Genomic DNA, 24,892 nt, shown 5'->3' with positions numbered 1-24,892 from the left:
AGGAACTTATTTGAAAGATAAAAGCAAATTTTAAGAGTACTAAATATAATTTTTTTGAATTACAGAGAATTTATATGTAATTATATGAAAAATGAAGGAGGAGAGTGTAATTATGCCAAAATGTAAATATCAAATTCACATGTATTTCTACTTGTATTAGTATAGTACATTAATTAATTAATTTAAGGTGCATCCCCAACCCAACCTATTATTTATTACTCACAGTTACACTGCTGATCACTGTCTGTCTCACGCACGCGCTTGATCTTCTTCGTTTCTCACCGTTGGATCAACACTTGCCTGATCCAGAAAGTCACACAGCAAAAGTCTCCTCCGGCGACACTATGTCCGACAACCGCAACACTCCCCCCGTTGATACCACGCCGTTACTCGGCCACCAGATCTTCCGCGCTCGCCGCCCCCGCTTCCTACGCCCCGCTCCTAGCCTCCGCGGCGCCGCTCAATTCCTCCGCCGCGCCAGCAGCAGGGGCGGCGCGATGCGAGAGCCTTCCGTCCTCGTGAGAGCAGCGGCGGCTGAGCAAATTGAAGAACGGCAGAGCGACTGGGCTTACTCTAAGCCGATAGTGATTCTAGACCTCGTCTGGAACGTCGCCTTTGTAATCGTCTCGGTTTCGGTGCTGATCATGAGCCGAGATGAAACTCCTTCTACGCCGTTGAGGCTTTGGATTGTCGTTTATGCCCTGCAGTGCGTTCTTCGTGGAGTTTGTGTTTGTACGGAGTATAAGAAGAGGTATTCGCGGCAGAATTTGGTAAGGAGCGACAGAGGTGAGCTGAATTACAGTCAGAACTACTCGATTTCGAGCTTCGGAAGCGATGATGTGGAGACTGGGGATCACCGGCAAAGTGATGATGAAACTGGGTATGGTTGAATATCTGTGTTCTCTTTGTATGGGCTTTAATTTGATTACCGCAATGCTATTAATTCTCTGAAGTTCGGAATTAGTACTGAATTTAGTGTTACATTGACGTTTGTTTGTAGAACAGGGGTACATACTTTAGGAGTATTCTTTAGGTACTCAGTTCAGTTGGTTATGTGAACTCTCCTATCCGAAACCACTAGTTTAATTAAGTTTTGCTAATACATTACTGAGCATTATAGGTTTGATGGAGATTAAATTCATAGTTCCATGTTGAAGAATGCATAATTCCAACCTTGCATTTCTTTTCCTCTGTTTATGTAAATAAATAAGTAGCATGCAGCTGGAGTCCCATCTGGTTTCTGCTATATGCAGCTTGTTTGTGATTTTGATTTTAAATATTTTGGCTTCTGGGGTTTGGGGTATATATCTATGTATGGATAGTAGTCATTGCTTGATTTTCTTAGTAACTATTCACACAAGCATGCGGTACACGATTGAGGCCATGTTTCTTACTCTAAAAGTAGAGAATTTTGATATTGATGATAACAATGTGTAGAATATTTTTGGCAGCTTTACTAAGCGTCTGGAGTCTGCAACTACTATCTTCTCATTCTATTGGTGGATAATTGGGTTCTACTGGGTATCTGCTGGCGGCCAAAGTTTGCCTAGTGAATCACCTCAGCTTTATTGGTCTGTCCAAATATTATATGTACTGATGCTAATTCAGTTTTACATACTTCCTTTTGGTTTCTATTTATGTTTACCAACTATTGAGTTCCGGTGCAGGATTTCCATTACATTTCTGGCATTCGATGTGTTCTTTGTTGTCATTTGCATAGCTGTGGCTTGTGTGATTGGACTTGCTGTTTGCTGCTGTCTACCATGTATTATTGCAATCTTATATGCAGTTGCAGATCAGGTAGTTTATTTTGTAGAACCTTTTAGTTGCTCCTCTCAGCAAAAACTTAATCCATGCTGAAGCTACGAGCCAGACTTTGCACTTTCTTCTAACAGAAAAGGGGACTGTGGAACAGATATAAAGCTGAACTGCTTGGGTTTCCGCTCATGTTATATCTTCCATACCTCGAGTGAATATCTGGCTGCTGTATACTTTAGCAACTCCTTTGTTAGCCCCAAGTATCAACATCTTTAATGTGCTTGTTACTTCTGCTTTGACCAAAATGAAGGAAATGTTTTGATCTTCCATTATAAGTTATTTGAACTTTCTATGGTTCAAGTGAAGATGTCATATTTATAATCTAAGTTAGCATTGAAACCCATGTATACAGTTGGCCCATATAATTCACTAGAACTTAGGTTCACTGGCTAATCGGTGTGCTTCTCTAGGGTTCTTACATTTCTTCCAAGATGTTTTGCATAACTTGCTCATCACTTTCAATAATATTACTAGTTCTGGTATAAGGTCATGTTGATTGATAATATTACATGCATATTTAATTGTTTATTATTGTTCTTGATTGGCATTATGTTTTCAGGAAGGAGCTTCCAAGGAAGACATTCAGAGATTACCAAGGTTAAAATTTAGAAAAATTTCTGATTTTGAGAAGCACAATGGTGAAAGCCAAGGATCATTTGGTGGAATTCTGACGGAATGCGACACTGACTCGCCCACGGAGCATGTCCTTCCTCCAGAGGATGCTGTATGTCCAGCTAGACTATTTGACCTTCTGGATACAATTAATGCCTTATGATTTCGTTCTCTCTATCAGCTGATTTATCATGCAATGTTGTTGCTTTACGTAGATGAGTTGTATTTCTATGGATCTCACGGTGATCGGTCCTCTATCAGTAGGCACTATGCTCTATGCTCTGTGTGGATTGTGGTGTTGTGAGTGCTGGACCATATGGTTATATACCCCCTTAATCACTGAGGCATCTAATAATTTTTGTGGGAACTTGAAGTATGAATGTATTCCTCCCTCTAGTTTTTGTCAGGTCACGGGCTTTTGACTTTACACTGCATGCATAAACATGAAGTTGAGATTTCTGCACTTAGGTAGCTCTGGTGTCTGGTTCTTTTGAAAAACATTTATCTCCTAAATGTTCCTGCTTTGGATTGCAGGAGTGCTGCATTTGCCTTTGTGCCTACGACGATGGAGCTGAACTGCGTGAGCTCCCTTGCAGCCACCATTTTCACTCCGCCTGCATAGACAAGTGGCTAGTCATAAATGCAATCTGTCCTCTCTGCAAGTTCAATATACTTAAGAATGGCAACCAAAGTCGTAGAGAAGAAGTATAATTGAGCAAGCACCCACCAGCAGCCATATGCTCGTGTAGGCAGTCCTGTTGGACCCAGAAGTTCCCGCTTCAAGCAAAATACAAAAGTGGCCTGTTTGTGTACGTATCAGAGCCCTTTGTTATTTTCATATAGCGAATGTGTACGCCGTCCAATAGTCATGTGCAGCTTCTTGTTTCTATGCCACATATAGAATTTCGTAGGAAACCTGAAAGTGTAGGTGAAGCCTTTCGATTTCTTGGAAGTTCCGAACGATGTATTTACAAACTATTTTGTAAATTAAGTGACAAGAATGCATGCTGCTGAAATTTTACTGATGTTAACTGCAGAATTTCAGTTCATGGGCTTCATTCTTTTGTAGCAATATGCAGTCTTAAAGTTGAAGTGCAAATGTGCAATGCAACTCAATCTCTGAATAGGAATTGCCAAAAAAACAAAAAATGTTACAAGGCAAGCGCCATCTCATCGACCGAATGTATCGGTGAAAGCAACAGACCCAACCGTCGCAGCGGCACAACGATAATCACAGCTGCCTGTAAAAGGTTTGCACCAGCCGGGAATCGAACCCGGGTCTGTACCGTGGCAGGGTACTATTCTACCACTAGACCACTGGTGCTTGTTGAATGAGCTACATAAAAGGTTTTTAATTATTTAATTTTAAGGAATAATTATATCACCTTCTCCTAAAGTTCGATTAATTACATTTAGACCTTCTATGGTTTGAAAATTACATCTATTATCCTTGATATTTGCTTCTGCCTAACAAATAGGTCTATCCGTCACTTAATATTCACCAAATTTTGTTGATATTGATAGGAGAAAATGAATGAAAAATTCATATTTACCCACCAATTGACTTGTAGACTTACAGCAAGTCAAACAAATTAAATTTTGACCAAACAACCCTTATACGTCTTCACATGCTAATACATGTGAGGTAGTACTTCTTCACCCTTGTAAGAGTAGTATTAAGGAAAAAACAAATTACATACTATAAGTCAGTGATAAATTAATTGGGATAAATATAATTTTTTATTCTTTTCTTTTTGCTGATATTAATAAATTTAGTGAATTTTTACTAATCGAGTAATCAATTTATTAAGCAAAAACAAATTTGAGGAATACTAAAAATAATTTAAATCATAGAAAATTTACATATAATTCAATTTCAAAGAATAATAATTTAATTATCCCTAATCTTAATTATTAAAAGCGTAGATAAAATACATTTAAATTAATCAACTTGGAACTATTTGACAACATATTTTCCACACATAATTATAAGAGAGAATGAAATCGCAAAACTCATTTTAGCGACAAACAAATAAAAAAAATACAGTAGCATAAAGTCGCGTGATATGTTCCGGATATGATATCACACACGCGATTTCATTATTGATGCAACAAAATAAGTATTCGACCAAAGTTCAATAAAGTTTTTATCTATAATAATTAGTTGTTCTTGACACGTTGTTTTTTCGTATATATAATAAATAATTTTTTATATTTAAAATATATTATTATAAAAATAAAATATATAAACCAATATATAGCATTAATAAAAAGAAAGAAAGAAAGAATATTTTATCAATTAATATAAATTTTGAAAAGTTGAATAAGTTAGTCAATTTATCATGAAAGACATTTTTTACTTCATAAAAGAAATGCAACAATGTCATTAACCATCATTTGTAAGTGTGAAGGGGCTTTTCTTTTTATATTAATATAAATATAAAAAATAAAGTCCATCAATACTCTCAAACGATAGTTAGTGGCATCACTACACTAATTTTTAAATATGACAATTATAATTCTTAATTAAAAAAGTGATTCTATGTCATTGTAATACCATTACAATATTCTTTTGTTGTGTCGATAATACCTTAAGAATATATTCAGTTGAGGAGAAAAATAGGAGTATAAGAGAAGTGGAAGTAAAAACGAATGTATAAGTGATAATTTAGTGTTTAGGTAGGAGGAAGAGATGGAAGTGAAGTAAAACTCGATATATATAAAACCCCTCTAGAGTTCAATATTGTTGAAGTATAAGGCCAAAAATATAAGTATAGTTTTTATTTTTATTTACTCTATTACACATATATATCTATATATATAATTTTCCTCCTATTCTTTTTTTCTTTTGGCTGATAATCGTACACAATTACTAGAGAAAAGATAATGAAATCGTTGAAAAACTACTGCATTAAAGTCAACAATCAGGTAAACAATCTTGTTAGTATTTTTTATTTTATTTAAACTAAACACTTTTAAATAAATAAACAATACTCATTTTGATAAATATTTTTATTCTTATTTGATAAATATTTTTTATTAATAAGGTTTTTAATTTTTTGATATACTAGAATTATATTAGTATAATATTAATTTATTTATTTTCTGATACAAAATGAGGAAAATGGTTATTCAGTAAAATTACAAAAATTAGTCTTTTCTTCTCAATTTATTTTCTTCCTACCAAACAATAAAATGTATTTTAGAGTTACTCTTCTTCCAATTATACCAAACATCTTGAAGAAAAACTATTATTCTTTCCTTTTTCCTCCCTCTTCCACTTCCCGTTTCTTCTCACTTGAACCAAACGAACCTTAAGTTCATTCTTGTTATTTGTTTCTCTTTTTTGTTGAAATGTAATTTGTTGGTTTATATATTTTATTCTTATTTATAAATAAATAATATATTTTAAAATATAAAAGGTTATTTATTATGCACATAGGGATAACGTGTCACGATGGCCAATCTTTTATATTTAAAGGCCCTCTATAATTACAATGGTGGTTAGTGACACCACTGCACCAATTTTTAAAAATAAAAATTATATTCCTAATTAAATAACTTAAAAAAATAGTTACAATTATTATTTTTTCATGAAAATGACCCCACATTATTTTAACACGAGAGCACCAATTCTTTTATTATGTTGGTAATACCTTATGTTAGTTTTTTTGAATGTGATTTATTGATTTTTATATTTTATTCTTATTTATAATATATTTTCAAATGTGAAAGATTATTTATTATATGTACATATGGGTTGACGTGCTACGACAGGCTAGTTCTTAATAAAATTTTAACTTTTATCAATGGAAAGACTGAAATATACAGGTTAAATTACACTTTACACCCATGAACTATTTTGGATGTAAAATTTACTTTTTTAAATTAACAAATATAATGCTTACCTCCTAGATTGGACAAAAATGCTCCTAATGCTTTGAACAATTATATTATTCTCAATATATTTTAGTATTTTGCATATTAAATCATCACTAAATTCTTAATTAATTAATTTTAATAAGTAAAAAATTTAAATTAAAAGTGGAATACAAATTAATATATATAACAAATACAAAACAAATATAATATAACCCACAACTCATATATGTATTTTAAAAAAATTGACAAATATATATACTTAAACAAAAGTTAAATATTTTTAGAAAAAAATGAATTAATATATTTTATCAGATTTTTTTCAAGAAAATATATTAAAAAAATTAATATGTAATTACTCATTTTTATCTAAAATAATAAATAGTGGATGCCCCAGAAGAAGACTTTGAGGAAGGCATCCCTGCCCCTGCACCTACTGTGATAGGAGGACAGGGGCCCCATTAACCCAACAGGAGGTTCCTCCACAATGGCTTGAGCATTTGGAATGCCTACAGAAAGGCCTCAAATATGTCCAGTACCAAATTGCAAGGACTCCCACAGACGAGCAGCAGGGTGTCCCCTTCACAGAGGCGGTGAAGATGGATGAACTCCTAGCAAATTTTCGTAACCCAGCCATCACTAAATACAATGATACCAATGACCCTCAGGAGCATCTCTCGCGCTTTAAGAATGCAACCCTCCTACATAGATATACAAATGGGATCAAATGTCGTGTTTTCTTCACCACATTCGCGAGGGTGGCTCAACACTGGTTCAATTAATTGCCCTTGCGAGCAATTGGAAGCTTTCAGGAGTTCGATCTCTCTCTTTTTGCACCAATTTGCCAGCATTCGAAAGTTTCGAAAGACAGAACTTAGCCTCTTTGTTGTAATCCATCCTTGGGGCATAATTTCACTTCCCTTGACCTTAGGAATTGGGTTTACTAGAAAAACTTGCCTTCTGAAATTTCTAGTGGTGGACATACCCTCCGCTTATAACGTCATCTTGGGGAGGCCCACCCTCAACGCTTTCGAAGCTGTAATCTCTACTTACCATATAAAGATAAAATTTCCTGCACCGGTGGCGTAAGAGAAGTACAGGGGGACTCCCTACAATCACGCAAATATTATATAGAAGTTGTGCGCAAAGGACAAAAAAGGAGTACAGATGAAGCATCTAGAGAGGCGCCCCCAATTAAGCGAGGGAAGGACACCGAACTAGTGGAGGAGGCTAAGGAAAGGAGACAGGACACCCGCCTAACTTCAACAAGCTAAAGAATTGTTGAATATTGAGCTCGTACCTGGAAATCTAGAGAAAGTTACCTGGATTGGTTTTCAGATGGTGGGTACGGTTCGAGAAGAAATAATCCAATGCTTACGACGCAATATAACTATCTTCGCCTGGAATCCACAAGATTTGGAGGGGATTGACCCAAATGCTATTACTCATCACCTCAACATAGGTCCCAACATCAAACCGGTGAAGCAAAAGAAAAGACACTTCAGACCTGAGAAAGACAAGATAACTATAGGTGAGGTAGATAAACTGATGGCAGTAGGACACATCAAGGAGATACAGTTCTCTGAGTGGTTGTCCAATATGGTCCTGGTACCTAAACTTGGAGAAAAGTTGAGAATGTGCATTAACTTCAGGGATCTCAACAAACCATGTCGCTAGAATTTTTATCCTTTACCCCGAATCGATCAATTGGTTGATCCCACATCTGGATGCGAATTGTTGAGCATGATGGATGTTTCACAAGATACCATCAGATTATGCCGGCTCTTGAAGATCATAAGAGAGTCAATTTTATTACTTCTGTTAGCACATTCTGCTACGTACTATGCCATTTGGATTGAAAAATGCAGGAACCACCTACCAACATTTGGTAGACAAGATATTTCATTCACAACTGGGAAGGAACATTGAAATTTATGTGGACGACATGCTAGTAAAGAGTAAAAAGGCCGGGGACCACATCGCAGACTTGGAAGAAATGTTTTCCGTCTTGAAAAATTACCAGCTCAAGCTCAATCCAGAAAAATGCCCGTTTGCAGTACGAGGAGGGAGCTTCCTTGGATTTATGGTAATTCAAAGAGGAATTGAGGCCAACTCCCGTAAGATCAAAGTCATCTTGGACATGAAGGCACCAACTAATGTTAATGAAAATGATTGACGGAGATGATAGCGCGTTTATCTCAAAAGCTGCAGAGAAAAGTTTACCTTTCTTCAAAGATTGAGGAAACAAAGAATTTTGAATGGGACGCCGCGTGCCAGCAGGCCTTCGAAGAACTCAACAAGTATCTAGCGAGGCTCCCCTTGTTGGTAAAGCCATTCCTGGGGGACACCCTCTACCTGTATCTCTCTACCGCTTCTCAGGTCGTTAGCTCCATCCTCATTCGAGAGGAGAGAGGGAAGTAGATGCCTAGTTACTATGTTAGTAAGATACTCAACGGAGCAGAAGGACATTATACTCACATCGAAAAAATGGCTCCGGCATTAGTAATCACAGCTAGGAGATTATTCCCCTACTTTTTTTCATATCCTATTAGGGTAAAAACGAACCTACCATTGAAACAATTTTGGGGTAGGCCAGATACCTCTGGATTATTGGTAAAATGGGTGATAGAATTAAGCGAATACGATATATCATAGCTACCACGAACAACTATTAAAGTGCAAGCTCTAGCTGATTTTGTTTATAACCTGGCGAGAGCTACTTTAAAGGACCCCTCCAAGATTGAAAAATGGTTACTCCATAATTATCCACAACAAGAAAATGGTGCAGGCTAGTCATTACCTCACCGTAAGGGGAGGATCTAGAATTTGCTAGCAAATTTGGATTCAAGGCCTCCAGCAACAAAGCTGAATATGAAACACTAGTGGTAGGCATTAAAATGGCCCATGAAGTAGGAGCCAAGCATCTCGTGGCTCACTCAAACTCCCAACTAATAGTCAAACAAGTAGAAGGTACATATAAAGCCAAAGAAGAAAACATGGTACAATATCTGCAACAGGTAACAAAATTAAAGACATTGATTTAAAAGATTCCAGCTTGTTCAAATCCCCAAAGAAGAAAATGTTAAGGCCGATTGCCTTTCCAAACTTGCTAGTACTTTAGAGGATTGCAGAACCAAACACATCAGTATACAACACCTACCAAGACCAAGGGCCATGAGCGTTCAAGTGATATCTCCAATGGGAAAAAATTAAGGACCCCCCTATGATAATAGAACTGTTCAAAAAATCCCTTATAAAAATTAAAGTTTCAATTACCCCTCCCCCCCGGTGATATAAAATAAAATTCAAAAAAAATTCTCCGTATAGAAATTGGGTCACACGCGCTTTGACTGCGAATTGGCTATGAAAGTACCTTTTTTTTTCTTTTTTTGATATTTTTGCCCTTCTCTCACATCTAATATATATAATATCATATAATATTTATTAATAATAAAATATTATTTTATATAATAATTAATTTAATTAAAATATTATATATATTTATTAATAATAAAATATTATTTTATTTAATAATTATTTAATTATTTGTATAATAAATTATTATTTTAATTAAATTAATTTATGTATTAAGAAAAAGGGAAACTGCGAATGCCGCTGTTGTAGAGGAGGGCGCTCCTCACCCCTGGCTGACAGCTATCACCCAACGCAGCAAGGGCGATGCCGTCGCCCAACGTAGGTTTTGTTGGTCACCGTTCGCTGACCGAACCGAACCAAAAAACTGAATTTTTTTATATTATATTAATACGATATATTATATATTATATTATATTTGTATGTTATTATTAATATTATATTATTACAATATAAATTATAAAATAAAGATAGAGAAAGAAAAGAAGAATCGTGAGAACAGAACACAGAAAAGAGAAAAGAGAAAAGAAAACGACAACGCGACGACAGATTCCTCCTTCTCCAGTGCAGTCTCCATCACTCTCTCCACTCCAGCCAGCGGCAGCAGCTCTATCCACTCGTCTTCTCCATCATGTATTTTGCTCTTTTACATTGGAGGATGAAGTTCAAAAAAATTGACTTACAAGTTTTGTTTTGAAGGTGTTTGCTAAAATGCCTAATAGAAAATTTTTGTTTTTTTTTTTTTGTTTGATTCATTGATTGTGTGCCTAATGATATTTTAGTACTTGTATTTTTGGATAAAATTGAAAAAATACCAAAATTATTTATACATATTATTTAAAAAAATGGTTTTTCATTTTTTTTTAACCGAAAAACCAAACCGATTTTGATTTTAACAGAATCGAACTACAACCTTTTAGGTTCAGTTTTCAGTTCTTAAAACAGCCGAACCGAATTTTCAGTTTTTGGCGAACTGAAATGCACACCCCTATTAATAGGCCTAGTTTGACCAGTTGACTAGGAAGGGTATTCTAGTCATTGTTTCTAAAAAAATAGGCTCAAGTTGATCATGGGGCAGTGTGATTATTTATTCATAATATAGGCGTGATTTTTTATATTAAAAATTTCATAGGGGAATTTTTTGATATTTTTACATATCATAGGGGGTAAAAATGAATTTAACTCTATCTCCAATAAAAGATAGGAGGACACCCATGATCCAATGGCTGGAATGAGGACACTTCTCTGACAATAGGTGGGAGGTAGCAAGACTCAAAGCTCGGGCCACTCGCTTCTTATTGCAAGGGAGGAATCCTCTACAAGAAATCTTTTACACACTCTTTGCTCTGATGCCTATCCCAGCAGGAGGGAATACATGTTCTTAAAGAGATACATAGCAGTTGTTGTGGAGCACATGCTGGGACATGGACATTGGCTAACAAAGCTTTGCGGGCTAGATATATATGGCCCACCATGAAGCAAGACACACAACAAATGGTAAACAAATGTAAAAAATATTTGAAGCATTCCTCTCTTATACATCAACCTGTAGAACCTCTCTCTACCATACTGTCACATTGTCCTTTCACATAATAGGGTATAGATATTGTGAAGCTATTACCCTTGACTCCTGGTCAAAGAAAATTTATGTTAGTAGCCATTAATTACTTCACAAAGTGGGTGGAGGCAGAACCACTCGCTCGCATCATAGAGGGTGAAGTAATGGAATTTATACGGAAGACTATTATTTGTCGTTCTGGGCTTTCCAGAGAAATAATTTTGGACAATGGACGATAATTTCAAGGTATAAAAATACAGGAATAGTGCAAGGGTTTACACATCAAACAAAGATTTGCATCAATGGCACACCCCCAGGCTAATGGACAAGTGGAGGTCACCAACAGTATTCTGGTACAAGGAATTAAGAGGAGATTAGAACAAGTTGGCAAGAACTGGATGGAGGAACTAATTAGTGTCTTATGGGCTTACAGAACCAGACCTCGAGGATCTACGGGGAAAAGTCCTTTCGCCTTAATTTACGAAATTGAGGCCATCATTCTTGCTGAGTTGGGGATGCCTTCTCATAGAATCCTACATTTTTCTGAAGAAGGTAATACAGAGCTCTTGAAGGAAAATTTGGACCTCATTGAAGAGTTGAAAGAAAAAGCTTTTGTCCGTATTCAAATATACAAAAACACTATGATTAACGCCTACAATAGAAGGGTAAAAACTCAAAGTTTCCAAGTAGGAGATTTGGTAATATGAAAAGTAGATGCCTTGAAGCCGGTAGGAAAATTGGGGCCTACTTAGGAAGGACCTTACAAAGTCAAGGGAATAATAGGTCGAAGGGTGTATGGATTAGAAGATAATGAAAGATGTCCCCTACCTCGTCCATGGAACATACACAATCTTAAAATGTTCTATGATTGATGGGGGACATCCCCCTTACTACATAAGTCCTCCTGAAGCACATCCATATCAAGGAATAAGTCCTCCTCAAAGACATCTCCTTCGAAAAATAAGTCCTCTTGAAGGACATCCTCCTAAAAAAATAAGTCCTCTCGAAAGGCATCCCCCCTTGTCCGAAATCCTCCCCTTGGGGGTATCCTTCCCAGTCTGAGGGGATCCCCGGTAAAGGTATGGTGTTTTTTATGCCTTTATACAAAATAATAAGGGGAGGCATAAACTAACGAAGGAGTAAGCCCTACTAAAAACCATAGAGGCATCCATCATAAGGGGAACCATGTATTCTTGTTCAAAGCCCTCATATGCCCTTTGTTCATTTTTACATGCATACACTTTGCAATATAACATGAAAATTAACTTTGTTCCTGAGAACATATGAAATGCGGGGGAAATAGTAAAGGAAGTATTCCAGCTGGATATCCCTCACAACATACAGAAAGACCCCTCAAGTAAGATGCAAACATTCCATCAATCAGAAGTAAGAAGGTAAATGTACAACATACGCAAGTTATACGATGAATATCAAACATGACATAAAGCAAGAAGCAGGACATCGCATTACCCCCGGCCTAAAACATAGTCGGGCGGAGCAAAACCAACATTCATAAAAAAGAGAAAAAAGACATTTTATCTCATCTCCATTCACAATGGGGGAAAAGGCAGAGAAGGAAAAAGTAAATTATTTCAAGAGATAGAGAGAGGTTGAGGCAAATACATTCTCATTTTTCTTCCCCACAAGCGGGGTCTTCCTTCTTTTTCTCAACATGGTCGTCTCAAGCGAGGGCATCTTGGGGTCCTCCATCAGCAACCAGAGGGGCATCATCCTCCTTTGGTTCTAAGGCTCCTTCACTTAAGATGTCCCATGCTACAAGATTCTATGCAGCTTTTGATTTGGGGTTTCTCGCCTTAACCTCGACCTCCCCCAATATGTGGTCTAAGTCTTCTTTTGCAAGGACCCCCTTTGAGTCTATTCAAAACAAGACAGAAATATGATTGGCTAAAGGAGAGAAAGAGGCAACTTGATTCGAAGGGGAGGGCTTTTGGTACAAAATCAAAGGATCGGTGAAGAATTCTGGAGCGCTATCCATTGCGGCATCAAGATTCAGAAATGAAGGTTCCTCTCCAATTTGGGGATACCCCTGAGCCATGAACTGCTCTTTGCAAACCATAAAACTATATTTCACGAAGGGCACCGCTACTTTGCCACATCTCGCTGGAAATCTACTTACTTCTGGAAATCCAGGAGGCAGCTGTACCAGTAAGCCACCAAGTATTGTTTGCCCTCCTCAGCATTGGGGAACTCAAGTCTGGCATGCTCAACTGTCTTTCTAATGGCCTCTATGTAACCAACAACCTCTTTCTATGCAATTTTTCTGATCCTTTTTGTTTGTTGTCACCAAAGGGAGCTCTTCCCTTTATCCTGCTCGGATTGGCGGGTATATAAACAATCTTAAGCAACACAAAAGGATTTTAGGGGGACACCCCCCTCCCATCTCGAAAAAGAGGAGGAGGAGGTGGCGTGGCAGATGATCTTGCAGAGCTGGTTGGAGGGGGTACCTAGACAGCTCATCTTAGGTTTCTTGGAGGAGACCCCGGGTGTGATTCCCGGTGTAGAAAAAACAGGTTGTTTACCTTTGGATTCACTAGAGGCCAGAGTCCCTTTAGGAGGCTTGGAGGGAGGGGTCTCCCCAACATGTCTCCCAGAAGTAGTCTCGCGCATTAATTTGTTGAACATGACATCCGCTGCCAAAGAAAAGAATGAAGTGTGATCACTATCATATCAGAATAAACAATCAAGAATTAATAAGAATATAGAATGCAAAGGGCATCTACCTAAGGGCTCAAGCCAAAGTGTACCAAGAGCTTTTCATCAATCAAAACCCAGCAGTCATATGGTTTCTTATTCAACTTTTCAGCAAAGATGAAAGGGCAAGTGTCTTTTCACCAACATGTAGAGCATGAGGAGGAGTATGTATCCGACGATCCAGAAAAGTCCAAGGATAAAGAGGCAATACATTAGAAAAACTATTTTCCCAGCGCTTTGGGGGGTGGGGAGCAAGCAAGAAAGGCATCCTCTAACGAGGCATCAAAGTGCTAACGTGTTGTTTTGCAGGTTCTGTTCTCCAAGTCTTTACACTTGTTGGTCCAAATTCCAAACAAAGGTCCAAGTTCATTAGGATCCGTGCTATTTTTGCATCCATACAAAATTCTAAAAAAGAAAAATTGAACTAAATATATATATATATATATATATAAGGATATTATTATCAAAAAATTTAATTATTAGGGTAAGTGTTATATTTATTAATTTAAAAGGATAAATATCACATAAAAAAAAATAGTTTTGGAGGCAAAGTATATTTAACCATTAAATATACTATATTACACCACCAAAATATGAATATTAGTGGAAAAAAATTAAGTGAGATGTTAATATTACACTGATGATCACAAACATGAAATCATTTTTGATGCAACAAATAAGTATTCAATCAATGTACAATTTAGTTTTTATTTCTTGTATTCTTAATAAAATTTAATTTTTATGAATGGAAAGACAATAAAAATATACTATATACACCAGAAAAATATTGAATATTAGTTAAAAAAAATTAAGTGATGATATTAATATTGCAATAATTATATATACTCGGTAATAATTAAAATTAGTTTGTTTCATACTTTTGACTTTAATAATTATTTCATAAAAAATATTACTAACAATAATTAGTGTTAAAAAATTAGTAGTATAATTATGGGTAAATTACAGCAAACTCTCCTGAGATAATTATAATTTCCCTCTTTATTGTTTGAAAAATCATAAATATTTTTTAGTATTAGTAATTATCTAATAAATATCATCTCGTGGCACTCTATTGCAGGGTATATTTATTATAGGATCGTTAACTTCATGATGTATTTATAATATGATAAATTTTAAAGGAGTCAATTGTAATTTACCCTAAAATTATTATTGGCAACAATAAGTGGTGATATTTTCATATATATGGCCATCATTATTATCATGATATTTTATATAACATTATTTCTGTTAGTTAAAAGGTAATTTAATTATAGTTAATTTTGAAACAATATAATAATAATCATCTCACAATTTATTTATTTTCTATTTTGAAAAACTTACTATAAAGATCTCAAAACGTTTACTCATTAAATAAATCTTACAATTTTCTACGACTGCTTATTTTAAAATATTTTGTTAATCAAAGCGCGAAAATATATAAAATTCATCCAGCGATGAGGATTTCAAATTCATAATAATAAATTTATCTAACTTGTTGGATAAATTTATATTACAAACTGAATTTGAAATCTTTAAATTTTTATTCATCGTTTCATCCAAATGTGGTCTTGGACAATTTTGAATTTAAAAAATTATTTTACTATTTAAATTATTGTATTTGAGGAGTCTGGACACAACTTTAAAATTTTCTAGAGTATTTTAAATTTAAAAAATTAATTTGAGTGTATTGCAATAATTTAAATATACAGGGCAGGAAATTGTAGGGGCTAAAATGTGATTGAGTCAAAGTACAGTGTCCAAACTGAAATTTATAAAATAACAATGAGAAATAAGTGAAATTGCCCTTTTAATCCTACAAGATTGGATTCAATTTCAGTCTTATACTTTACGGAATTTTCATAATAATCTTAAAATTTAAAAACTTAATATATTTAAACCCATAAATAATAAACCATGTAAAGTAGATGTGTCGAGTTTTTTTAATTTTAAAATTATTTTAAGAATTTTATAAAATATAAGATAAAATGTATTTAAAATTTTTGTAAGACAGATGAGTGAAAGTATTGAAAATTTAATTTTGCCTTGTAGATATGATGATCGCTCATAACAATACGACGTCGTTTATGTGCTTGTTGTGAAGGAGTGATTTTTTTCTTTCTATCCATTACAGCTTCTTCGCCTCAACACAGGAGAAAAAATGGCTTCTCCTCTACCTTCTCGTCTCCTCCCTCTGCCCTCCAAACCATCTCCGCCGGCGAATTCCTCAGCCTCCACCATTCTTCACTTCCCACCGCAGCGGAACTGTGGAGCCCCACCCCTAATATCCCGGTTCAAGTGCTCCGCGGGACAGACGGGCTTCTTCACCAAACTCGGCCGACTAATCAAAGAAAAAGCCAAGAGCGATGTGGAGAAAATCTTTTCCGGGTTTTCTAAAACGAGGGATAATTTAGCTGTTATTGATGAGCTTCTGCTTTACTGGAATCTCTCTGATACTGACAGGGTTTTGGATGAACTGGAAGAGGTTCAAGATTTCAACTTTTATTATATTTTCAGGAAGATTATAAGCTATCATTTGTTGCTAAGATGAACCTTTTGTTTCTTGTTTATCTTGTGAGAATATATGTGGCTTGATTGGTATTAGCTTCTGCAGGTATCTTTTTTTTTTTTTCCCTTTTCCTTTTTTGGTTGTTCGGTTTTACTTCAATTGTTTTCTTGGTGTCTTTGATGGTGTTTGGCCGACAAATTTTGATGCACATATGTTGTGCATGGTATTGTAGGACCATTGCGATACTGATTTCGTTTTATCTGGTTCGTTGTGTATATCTTGATTGATAACATTTTTCCTTTTTTTTTACTGCTAGGCATTGTTAGTTGCTGATTTTGGGCCTAAAATCACTATAAAGATTGTGGAGAGCTTGAGGGATGATATATACTCCGGCAAGCTCAAATCAGGAAGTGAAATCAAAGTAATTATTCAGACATTTTATAATGCGTCTGTTCGGATGTCATAACTGATCTGTTTCTCATCTTTGAAAGTTTTTTATGTCAATGTATCGTCGAGTTACTCAACATAGGACTTAAGCTAATGTAGCTTTGTGGTGCCGCAGGATGCTTTAAAGAGAAGCATATTGAATTTGCTAACAGCAAAGGGGCTTAAAACCGAGTTGCAGCTCGGTTTCAGGTCAGACTAGTTCAAAGAACCTTGCTGTGCATGTATATACTGATTCCATCATAAGTTGCTAATATATACTTTTCACTAGGAAACCAGCTGTTATCATGATTGTTGGTGTCAATGGAGGTGGTAAGACTACATCACTTGGTAAGTCCATCTAGGTGGTGTCGGGGGCCATAATTAGTTTGTTTTGTGTTTCAATTAATGTTTATCTGCAAGATTTGCGTGTAATGTAATGATTGAGTACTGGAAGCCAATTTTGATTTGCATTTCATTGAATGCCATTAGTCATGTATGTTAGTATTTGGAGAAAAGTTTCATACAGCGGTTCCCTGTTTTTTATGAACAATTATTGAGTGAAAGACTTTCCTCTTGATCTGCACGATACTTCCATGAAGCTGTTATGGTATTAAGTTTGTGGTTTTAAAGATCTTTTGGATGCAAGACAGTAAATAACAGGATCTTTTTTCTTCTCTTTCTTTCCTTTTCAAATGCAGGAAAGCTGGCTAATAAATTGAAAAAAGAAGGGACCAAGGTGAGGTGATAATTGAATTGTTCTCCCATTTTTACTTGTTATTGACCACATTTATTAACTTATGATGACATCAACCTTAAATGCTTACCATTAAGAAATATCTGCTACTTCAAAGTGTTTTCAGTGAAAAAAATGTTTGAGCAATGCACTTGGTACTTTCTTTCTCTGTTGTCTGATTCTTGGTTGAAGATAGATATGTTGCTGCCAAAGACATATCCCAAGATATATGAAAGTTAGCTTGCTTCTCATTTCCAGTTTGTGTGCTTTTAAAATTTTGCTAGGTACTGTTGGCAGCAGGAGATACATTTAGAGCAGCTGCAAGTGATCAATTAGAGATATGGGCCGAAAGGACAGGTTGTGAGATTGTTGTAGCTGAAAAGGAAAATGCAAAAGCATCATCAGGTTGATAATGGCCTGTCCCATAATGAAAATTTGAATGATGTGATAGTTGATTCTAACACGCGATCTTGAAGTTTTTCCTGAGTAGTTCTTTCACAGGCTGTAAAAAGGGGAAGAGAACAAGGTTTTGATGTTGTCCTATGCGACACATCTGGACGTAAGTCTGTTGTTGTTATGCATTCAGCTTCATGATCTACACTTGCCTTTAACTGATTTGATGCTTTTTGCCTATGTTTTCCTTCTCTGGAGTTAACAGGGCTGCATACGAATTATAGTCTTATGGAAGAGTTGATAGCATGCAAGAAAGCTATTGGGAAAGTTGTTTCTGGTGCACCAAATGTTAGCATGCTCTCCTAATCTTTATTTGTTGATAAATACCTAATGCTGTTCGTTTTCATGTTGTCGTGAACGCATCTGCATTATGATTGCAAATGAATCGTATATTGAATTTATATTGAGTTCTTGTTCTTATGATGGCATGCTTGCATGCATTACTTTTCTAATGTGACAGGAGATCCTGCAAGTATTGGACGGAACAACCGGTCTAAACATGCTTCCACAAGCAAGAGAATTCAATGACGTAATGTTTCTTACTGCCGGTCATTTACATAAAAAGTTTATCTAATTTTCAAGAAAGTTAATGCTGGAACCTGGTGTTCATTTTATGCAACTCTTGAATAAGACCCTAGCTTATATATGTTCAGACTAGGGACTTCAGTACTTATTTCTCACTTCAACTTCAGTGATGGCTTTTGTCTATGTTGTTTGGCTTTCTGATCAATCCCAGGTTGTCGGAGTAACTGGTTTGATCCTGACAAAACTTGATGGTTCCGCCAGAGGTGGCTGTGTGGTATGTCTTAACAAATTTCAATTATATCCCTTGTAAACTTACATTCTATTGCATTGTGCCAAACTCACCACTCACAAAATGTTATTTTCCGATACTTGACTCATAGGTGAGTGTGGTTGATGAGCTTGGCATTACTGTGAAGTTTGTTGGTGTCGGTGAAGGCGTGGAAGATCTCCAACCATTTGATGCCGAGGCATTTGTAAATGCAATATTTCCCTGAATGTTACCGAATCCTACATCATAGTCGATAAGTAAGCAATGCTCGTTCATTTCTTGGTCATGTTTATCTTGTTTTCTGAATTTCCTCCACAATTTAGCATGCCAAGTTGATCGTACAAATGCCTTTTCATATTATAAACCTTCAGACCTTCGAACTTTTTAGTCAGTCATTTGTGCTAAAGTCTATAAAACTAAAATAATCCTGTAACTGTTCATACTCATCTGTCTTGATGATTTAATGTTGGGAATAATTATACTAACAGCCTCTGAGGTTTATGCATATTACAAGACATCCCATCAAGATATTACACTGTATTGCTTTAAGTGATGTTTTACATTACTACATAAGTATTGTGAAACACGAGTGCAAGGAATATATTATATGTTTTTTAAATCAATGAGTCTTTTGTAATATATCAAAATTTCAAGAGACGTCTATGTAATTATCTCTTAATATTAGCAAGAACTGGAGCTATGCTACTCCCCTTTGAAGAAAAGAGACTTGTAAGGTAAAGAAAGACGACAAATGTATTATCAACTGTGGAGCCGATCCTTCTCCCATGAAAGATTATCCTTTCAATGTCTCTCCCAAATTTTGACAGATGTCTTTTATATCATAGGTTATCTGCCTGGGCAGTGATATTTCCTCAAAGAAAAGTTAACTAGATTCGTGTGCCGCAATCGATGGATATACATAACTGAGAACTGAAGGATGCGACTTTCAGGCTACTCTCAGGCTTCCAGTATCACACCACAAGAGGTGGGCTCGACCAAGCAACTACTCGTACTCCTCTTCTCATATGGAATTTTCATCCACTTATATGTACATGTACGACACTCTTGGGAATTAATTTAGGTCATCTTTATGGATTCAAGAATCTGCAGTTGAGGGCTGTAATGAAATCAACTTGTGTAGAGATCAAAAGGGTTCTTGGCAAAGATTATTTTACAGCTTGATGCTAACTAGCATGAGATTCCAGAGCTTATATATCCAAAGAAATTAGCTGTTTATTGACAGAAACACTATAGTATTAGCAAAGGGTAACTTCAGAATTGATTACAAACCAACCTCCATCCTCAAAGTACAAACTATGATTTGTTATCCTGTGCTGCTACAGGAAAATGACCGACACATTATGACTTGTATCCTAATATCCTCTTCTTGATTTTCTCATGCGCTGTGAAGTTAAAGAGAGAACAATAATAGCAGAAGTTCACCAATAACGAGATTACCCTCTGCTCCAGACATGCATATTGCCTTCAATCACTCCAAAGGCTTTAAGCCAGCCCAGAACTGAACAGTAATAGATAAAAAAACACAGTACATGTGTAATAAATGAAGTTAATTCCATAGAACTAATAGTAGTTGAAAATTCATGAAATATACACAAAATAGTCATTATTGGCCAACCCTCAATCTTCGAGCAAGTAGAAAACGTGCAGCAAAGTAGCATGTTATGGAGGAAAAGATAATATGCAGGAAACGTTTTTACCAGATAAACATGGATACCGAGATGTTTGAGTTTTATGATATTGGACTCAGGAGTTGGTTCACAAACTTGAAACAGGCATATTATAGAATGTTGCACGAGTCAAGAACGCCAACCGCCCTGATTCCTTAAGTCGGAAATTAACTGCAACTACTGTCAGGTTCCTCCCGCTTCTTACTACAGACCCATCAATTATTACTTCTGCCTGTGATACACAGTCTCAACTCAGAAAGACATGTCCAAAATTAAGCTGAAAGGACACAGATATGATCAACACTGAAACATCAAAAACAGTTTACTTTCTTCAAGCCAGAATTTTACTATATAAAGGTAGTATAACCAGGTCACAATTCTACCATCATACAACAGCCTGTGGTCCATAAACTAGCTTCCACTGTTATAATTCATATAATTTTTTTACTATATCACAATAGGGTCTCGACAGAGTCGAAAGAATTGACTCAATTTACTGAATGTAAATCCATTTTTGTAAAGGAAGAATGAGATTTCACTATCCCTGAGATATGAGTTGTAGTCATTCAAATAATTATCTTTGAGTTCTCCTAAATAAAGAAAAGCATGAAACTAACAGATGCTGCTTTACAAGACTTCAAACTGGTAGCAAGAAGATACACCGGGAAGGAAATCACCACACAACTCAGCATCTCTTAGAAGAATCTTGATGGTAAACCTTCTCAGGTCATAAACACATGTACATAAACTAATATTACAACCGAAGAACGAAGCAGCAGCACTGCATTTACACAACAATGATTCGACATAGTAAAAAGTAGATAGATTAATCCATGTAACTAAAATCCAAAGGTCGACTGGGAAAGCAGAAGCACTCACATTTTGCGGCGCAGAAGAGAGATAAGAGATGCCAAGTTCTCCGAGGAAGAGACTCTTGTCTTCTCCGACGACTGTTCTGGCACAAGCAATTGCCACCCTCTCAGCCACAGCTGCAACTGACCCTCCATGCATTCCACCATAAGCATTCTATATTAACCAAACCAACCAAATCAATAAAATTCACTATACAGATAGATGGAGATCATTGAACATAATCTGCATTTGATGCCTCTTTGTGAAATTAAAATAAACAAAGGAAATTGACATGTAAATTGCAGAAAAATCCCAATAGCGCAACATAACCAGAAAAACCAATTGCTGGAACCAAACAGTTCTCCCCAAATTCCCAATTCACTTCCTCTAATTTCCTTCAAAACCCAGAAAACCACTTAACCAAAGAAAGATCCAAATTTTACCAAGATCAGCCAAAGGGGACCAAACCCATCAATTTTCTTGAATGAGTTCTTCCAAACACTAGCAGTCAGTCAACAAAATAACACACAAAAAATAAGGAAATCAGCTGAAAAAGAAAACAAGGCGCGGAGGGGGAGTACCAGAAGAGGAGCTTTGACTTTAACAAGGCAAGAGATTTTGCCGCGTTCAACGGAGACAACTTTGAGACTTCCACCAACAAGGTTGGAGAAGGAGTCCTTCACGTTGTGCTGTGGTTTGATCGTTTCAAGAACTCCCATACGCTTGAAAAATAGCACCAACGTTTTGTGGTATTCCAGCGGGAAATCTTGGGCGACCGTGGTGGCTTCGGGCATCGGAGATTCTTTGGCGGTGGCCATAGTGTTCGTGCTCCCTCGCAATCAGAGTAGAGATTCTGTGCAGCAGCCAAGACTCTCTCACAATTTTCAGTCTTTTATTTCCATTTTGCTATTTTAAGCTCTTTATTACATCATTTGCTGTGATAATTGGCATTGTTTGGTGGGTGGGTTGGGTTGAACGGGTCCCGGGAAGATGGGCGACATACCGACATCTCTCTTTCCATATTATTTGGATTGGTTCCGACCACGATTTTCATTCAATCGTGATTGGTGGGCTGCTGCTGGACTTGGAGTGGCTCAGTTTCCCTAGCAAGTTTCAGATTGAGTTGATGTGGTATTTTTCTCTTTGAGCTTTATCTCCTTTCGGCCTACTACTTATGACTTAATCGAATTTGATCTTTTTAGTTAATTGGGCTGCATAATTTCTTGAAATTTATAAATTTATAGAAAAAGGAGTTAAAAATCTTACAAGTAATCATTCCTCTTGATTCTTCTGTTCACATGTTAATTCAAGATTTGATGCTTGTTCTTAAATCGAATATGTAAATTTTCTTCGAATTTTGTACAATAAATTACGTATCACTTTAAAATACAGTATCAAGATGTGAATCTGACACTAACAAAGAGGTAAAAATTTTCGTTATGACAGAGTTTTGGAGTTAGAGTTCTTTTGATATGATGTATATATATATGATGTATATATATATATATATATATATATGTAGAAGTGTGGTGGATACCCTTTTTTACAGGGATGAATAAAATTTAAGTCGTTTGAACTCATTTTTATTGGATTTGAACATCATAAATTTTGATATGGATTCGTCGCATAATGAGCCAGACTTGATTATTTGTGTGTATGTGTGTATATATATATATATATATATATATATATCTTGAATTGACCAATGAAAAATGCATAAAGTTCAAGTTCAGTGTGGATTTATTGCGATTTTATTATCTTAAATTTGTGTAAAAGTCATGTAGGTTTAGAATTTTAATTTCGAATTCAATTATTGTAAATCTATTTGGATTTTTAATTGATAATTTATTTCAAAATACTTTGATGTCAACACTATTCTATTTTTTGAAAGAATTATTAAAGTTATTAGTAAAATAAAGGGGAGAATCGCATTCATTGTCCTATACGTTAGGGCCTTTATTCAATTTAGTTGCATTTGTTACAATTATCAATATTGCATCCTATAAGTTATGATTTTTTCTCAATTTTTAGATCTTACGTGCATTTTACGTCTAATAATTAACAAAAAATGTATGAAAATGCACGTCAAATTACTAACAACTCTGTTAATTATGGGACAGAAAGTACACTTGAGAACCAAAATTGAGAAAAAATATTAATTTATGAGATTTAAAAAAATATAACAAATGAGACTAAATTAAAAAAAATCATAACACATCGAATAAAAAATGTGATTTTCCCTAGAAAAATAAAATAAAATTATTACCAAATTGTAAATTAGAAAAAAAAAGAGTATTTGTTTTGTGTTGTAGAGCAAATATAGGGAAAAATTATTCATTTGAGGGATTAATTTAAATTGGATGGAGAAGATCAAAATTATTTGAAAATTAGAATAAAATATTGTGGACTAAAATGAATTAGATGGGAACATGTGCACATGTGGATGTTGTTTGGGGTTTAACTAAATTATTAACATCCAATTATGTACAATTTGCTTACATGAATTAAAAAAAACACATCATTAACAACTTTTTAATCTTAAATTATTCAAAAATATTGAAATCTTCGAATAATATAAAGATCGGATTGTTGAATATTCGGAGGGATTATGGTTGTAAGCCACGTGATCAACATGCAGCCGCCAGGATATATACAGATTATCTACTGATCATTTTCTTTTTCTTTTAGAAAACTGAAAATTTGAATGATTTCATGTCCGATCATCATCGTAGGTTAGAACATATTTTAAAAACCATAAGTCACTTATTTTGGGTACATACAGATTATCCACTCGCACAATTTTCATACTGAAAGAGTTAATAACAAATAGCTGTAACAAATAGTTATTGATCATAGCTGCACAGTGATTGTTGCCCGTGATTTTTGCGAAGGTGGTTAAACCTTTTTATCGTGGCAGATAATTTTTTCATAGTGAAAAGGCTAGTTTTCTGCATCAGTTTTATTTAATCGTAGTTAATAGTAATCATTTACCATGATTTTTAGTCATAGCTAGCCATTAATATTATAGCCAATAGTTTTTTTTTTTTTTAGTGTATGAATTTATGAAGGTTTGATTTTATTCTTGGAAGCAAATTGGGCATGATCAATGGCATAGGAAAAACATAGTTGAACTATATATTTTCTTTGGAAGGGTAAAATGGTTAATAATTAAGCCTAAGGACCAAAATTGTTAATATTTTAAAAGTTGAAGGACAAAAATAGAATTTAAATATATTTAGAAACTAAAAACAAATTAGCGACGGACCAAAATTTAATTATCCCGAACAAATACTAATTGGTATTATCTCGAAAAGTTGATCTGTCCATTAATCACCAGCCTTAGAAACTAAAATTAGCGACGGACCAAAATTTAATTATCCCGAACAAATACTAATTGGTATTATCTCGAAAAGTTGATCTGTCCATTAATTTAATCCCTCGTCAATATATATATATATATATATATATATATATATATATAATATATTCT

The 24,892-nt window shown here is 35.2% G+C and overlaps 3 protein-coding genes and 1 non-coding gene across 5 annotated transcripts; 2 read left to right on the top strand and 2 right to left on the bottom strand.

The window, feature by feature from the left end:
* On the top strand, window positions 186-3,488 carry LOC105173187 (E3 ubiquitin-protein ligase At1g12760). Its single transcript, XM_011094861.2, has 5 exons — window positions 186-880; window positions 1,452-1,571; window positions 1,668-1,800; window positions 2,378-2,542; window positions 2,965-3,488. Exons 1-5 carry the CDS (start codon window positions 345-347, stop codon window positions 3,139-3,141), a joined length of 1,131 nt encoding a protein of 376 aa, XP_011093163.1. The 5' UTR covers window positions 186-344; the 3' UTR covers window positions 3,142-3,488.
* On the bottom strand, window positions 3,684-3,754 carry TRNAG-GCC. The gene has a single exon. It is a non-coding gene; the product is annotated as a tRNA-Gly (tRNA).
* Window positions 16,030-20,053, top strand: LOC105173186 (cell division protein FtsY homolog, chloroplastic). The gene is made up of 12 exons (XM_011094860.2): window positions 16,030-16,433; window positions 16,774-16,878; window positions 17,020-17,093; window positions 17,173-17,231; window positions 17,582-17,619; window positions 17,901-18,021; window positions 18,107-18,175; window positions 18,275-18,357; window positions 18,530-18,598; window positions 18,806-18,868; window positions 18,975-19,119; window positions 19,708-20,053. Exons 1-11 carry the CDS (start codon window positions 16,110-16,112, stop codon window positions 19,086-19,088), a joined length of 1,119 nt encoding a protein of 372 aa, XP_011093162.1. The 5' UTR covers window positions 16,030-16,109; the 3' UTR covers window positions 19,089-19,119; window positions 19,708-20,053.
* Window positions 20,076-22,391, bottom strand: LOC105173185 (acyl-coenzyme A thioesterase 13). Of its 2 annotated transcripts, XR_848703.2 has the most exons (4): window positions 21,984-22,391; window positions 21,430-21,576; window positions 20,581-20,782; window positions 20,076-20,381 (listed from the first exon to the last, which is right to left on the bottom strand). XR_848703.2 is itself a non-coding variant. In XM_011094859.2 (3 exons), exons 1-3 carry the CDS (start codon window positions 22,218-22,220, stop codon window positions 20,639-20,641), a joined length of 528 nt encoding a protein of 175 aa, XP_011093161.1. In that variant the 5' UTR covers window positions 22,221-22,390; the 3' UTR covers window positions 20,416-20,638. The 2 variants fall into 2 exon arrangements, 1 of the variants encoding a protein (XP_011093161.1); XM_011094859.2 differs by lacking the exon at window positions 20,076-20,381 and having other exon boundaries at window positions 20,416-20,782; window positions 21,984-22,390.

Source organism: Sesamum indicum, linkage group LG11 (genome assembly GCF_000512975.1).
Source record: "Sesamum indicum cultivar Zhongzhi No. 13 linkage group LG11, S_indicum_v1.0, whole genome shotgun sequence".
Lineage (NCBI taxonomy): Eukaryota > Viridiplantae > Streptophyta > Magnoliopsida > Lamiales > Pedaliaceae > Sesamum > Sesamum indicum.
The sequence above is the reverse complement of the archived record's forward strand: the minus strand, read 5'-3'. Positions and strand labels throughout refer to the sequence as shown.

Coding starts and splice junctions, on each gene's coding strand:
- LOC105173187 (XM_011094861.2), top strand. CDS start 345: ATGTCCGACAACCGCAACACTCCCCCCGTTGATACCACGCCGTTACTC. Junction 881..1,451: donor CAAAGTGATGATGAAACTGG/GTATGGTTGAAT, acceptor TATTTTTGGCAG/CTTTACTAAGCGTCTGGAGT. Junction 1,801..2,377: donor TATATGCAGTTGCAGATCAG/GTAGTTTATTTT, acceptor TTATGTTTTCAG/GAAGGAGCTTCCAAGGAAGA.
- LOC105173186 (XM_011094860.2), top strand. CDS start 16,110: ATGGCTTCTCCTCTACCTTCTCGTCTCCTCCCTCTGCCCTCCAAACCA. Junction 17,094..17,172: donor GAGTTGCAGCTCGGTTTCAG/GTCAGACTAGTT, acceptor ACTTTTCACTAG/GAAACCAGCTGTTATCATGA. Junction 18,022..18,106: donor AAATGCAAAAGCATCATCAG/GTTGATAATGGC, acceptor TTTCCTGAGTAG/TTCTTTCACAGGCTGTAAAA.
- LOC105173185 (XM_011094859.2), bottom strand. CDS start 22,220: ATGGCCACCGCCAAAGAATCTCCGATGCCCGAAGCCACCACGGTCGCC. Junction 21,577..21,983: donor AAGTCAAAGCTCCTCTTCTG/GTACTCCCCCTC, acceptor TGGTTAATATAG/AATGCTTATGGTGGAATGCA. Junction 20,783..21,429: donor TCTCTTCTGCGCCGCAAAAT/GTGAGTGCTTCT, acceptor TGTGTATCACAG/GCAGAAGTAATAATTGATGG.